At 41.2% G+C, this 2,015-nt stretch overlaps 1 protein-coding gene across 2 annotated transcripts; it reads right to left on the reverse strand.

Annotated features, from left to right (window-relative positions):
- Positions 1-45: 45 nt before the first annotated feature.
- Positions 46-2,015, reverse strand: LOC125268133 (tetratricopeptide repeat protein 8-like). 2 transcript variants are annotated; one of them, XM_048190243.1, is made up of 4 exons: positions 1,860-2,015; positions 1,182-1,321; positions 417-591; positions 46-202 (listed from the first exon to the last, which is right to left on the reverse strand). In XM_048190243.1, the coding sequence occupies exons 1-4, from the start codon at positions 1,998-2,000 to the stop codon at positions 188-190; spliced, it is 471 nt and encodes a 156-aa protein (XP_048046200.1). In that variant the 5' UTR covers positions 2,001-2,015; the 3' UTR covers positions 46-187. The 2 variants fall into 2 exon arrangements, with proteins under 2 accessions (XP_048046200.1, XP_048046199.1); XM_048190242.1 differs by lacking the exon at positions 46-202 and having other exon boundaries at positions 351-591.

Consider the following 2,015-nt stretch of genomic DNA (forward strand, 5'->3'; position numbering starts at 1 on the left):
CAACGATCCTCTGACAGACCTGATGAGGTGGCAGTGAAAGAGCAAAGAAAACGGCTCCACCTCCCGACAGCTTCCTTTACTTTAGACCTGCAAATGCTTGAGGAAAATCAGACTAACAAAGATACTGTATCCTCTTCCACTTGGTCAACAATCAGGAACGACGAGTGATCATGGGAGTCACCTGGTCTCAAATGATCCGCGTCTGTCGAGCACCGAGAGAGGGAGGATCCATCATCAAAGTCCATCAATAATAAAATACTGGAAATATCACATGTCAGAGTAAATCAGAACTGCTGAGTGATACTCGAGTGAGGAGTTTGTTCCACCAGTGCAGGACAGTGATTTCTTCCTCGTCTGCAGACTGTTATACAGTTGACCTAAACATGTGTGACATTGGACACAGAGTGTCTGCTCACCACTGCAACATGTCCCAGATTATACCAGACATCAGCCTGTTCCTCATCACTGGACACCAGGGCTAATGCTCGCTCGAAGGACGACAGGGTCATGTCATACTGCTGGGCGTAGAAGCAGCACAGGCCCAGATTGTTGTACAGCTGACAGTTGAACACCCCCATCTGCAGCAAACGCCTGAACAGAAACCAAACACCAGTCATGATGCACAGATCCCATCTTTCACGCATATGTCCCATGTGTTTACCTTCACTTCTAAAAATGATTCTTCTTAATATCAATTAAATTCTTTTCGTCAAAAAAATAAATAAAAAAATCTGATTTGATAACCATAATATGGCAAAATATCAAAACACTGTATTCAGCGGTGGAAAATAAAGTATTTGTACTTCATTACTGTACTTGAGAACAGTTTTCAAGTGTGTACTTTGTAAGAATTTTAGCCTGAAGTCTTTATCCATGACTTTTGCCGTTTGATCCGAGTGGATAAATGGTGCTTGTGTTGTCATCAAAAACAACAAAAACAATAACTATTTTATTGATTTATAATTTTTTTATTGTGGTGGAGCCAGTGAAAATTATTCATTGAATAGAATCAAGACATCTGTATTGATACCCAGCCCTGATCAGATGCTGAGTGTGAGGATGGTTATCAAATCAGGTGATCACATGACTCAAATCAGATGGCAAAAAAATCTAATCTCGTTTTTGCTGGTTACATGCATGCAACAAGTAAAATTAAGAGGAAAAGAATAAAGCAATCTCACCTGTAAAAGCGCAGGGCGATCTCTGGCTGGTCTGTGTAAAAATGATTGCTGCCAATACAGGCGATGGCCTCCACATGTGTGTTGTCCTGCTTCAAGACTTCTTTGTAGTACTCTGTGGCCGAGATCACATTATTCATTTCCTGGAGGAGACAGACAAATGAATCCAAAGTATATTAAGTGATGTGAACATAAATGACAGCTTAAAAATAGGGCTGGGACAATATTGATGCATTGCGATTCGTGGATCAATTCTGAATGCATCGCAAACAGATTTTGAGCTTAGTTTTTAACAGCAGATGGCGCTCTAGGCTCGATTTTAACCGCATGGTCAAATGCTCACAAAGAAGAGCGCTTGTGTGTTTAGCTGAGTCTGAGAATGTACTTTCATCTCAGAATGATTTTATGACGCAAGATTAATGTAAACAGCTCACTGCAAACACCCTCGTAATTCACTGCAACCTTTTCAAACTTTATGAATGACTATTTTATAGAAGGTTCAAGTGGTGTGTGGAAAGAATCTGAAGGAAGTAGAGTACGACTGTTTCTAAAGCACAGTGCCATCTACTGTTGAAAACTAAGATCAGAATCAATTTGAGAGAGAATCACGATACATATGGAAAATATCAGAGAATTTCTTGATTCGTGATGCATGTATTGTCCCAGCCCAGCTTAAAATACCTCATGGATGCGTGCGATTCCCGTGAGCAGCGTGACCTCCACTGGGAAGTGATCCAAGCCTTGCTTAAACACATTCAGAGCCGTGATGGGCTGATCCAGACACCGATACACCTGCGCAGCACAAAGAGTCTTACTGTACATTGTTCTCACACGTCA

The sequence above is a fragment of the Megalobrama amblycephala genome, linkage group LG5, assembly GCF_018812025.1.
Source record: "Megalobrama amblycephala isolate DHTTF-2021 linkage group LG5, ASM1881202v1, whole genome shotgun sequence".
NCBI classification, from domain to species: domain Eukaryota; kingdom Metazoa; phylum Chordata; class Actinopteri; order Cypriniformes; family Xenocyprididae; genus Megalobrama; species Megalobrama amblycephala.

Excerpts from the sequence above, each read along its gene's own strand:
- LOC125268133 (XM_048190242.1), bottom strand. The coding sequence starts at position 2,000 with ATGTACAGTAAGACTCTTTGTGCTGCGCAGGTGTATCGGTGTCTGGAT. Across the intron at positions 1,322-1,859 it reads GAATCGCACGCATCCATGAG|GAAATGAATAATGTGATCTC; the intron begins GTATTTTAAGCT and ends TGTCTCCTCCAG. Across the intron at positions 592-1,181 it reads ATCGCCCTGCGCTTTTACAG|GCGTTTGCTGCAGATGGGGG; the intron begins GTGAGATTGCTT and ends GTTTCTGTTCAG.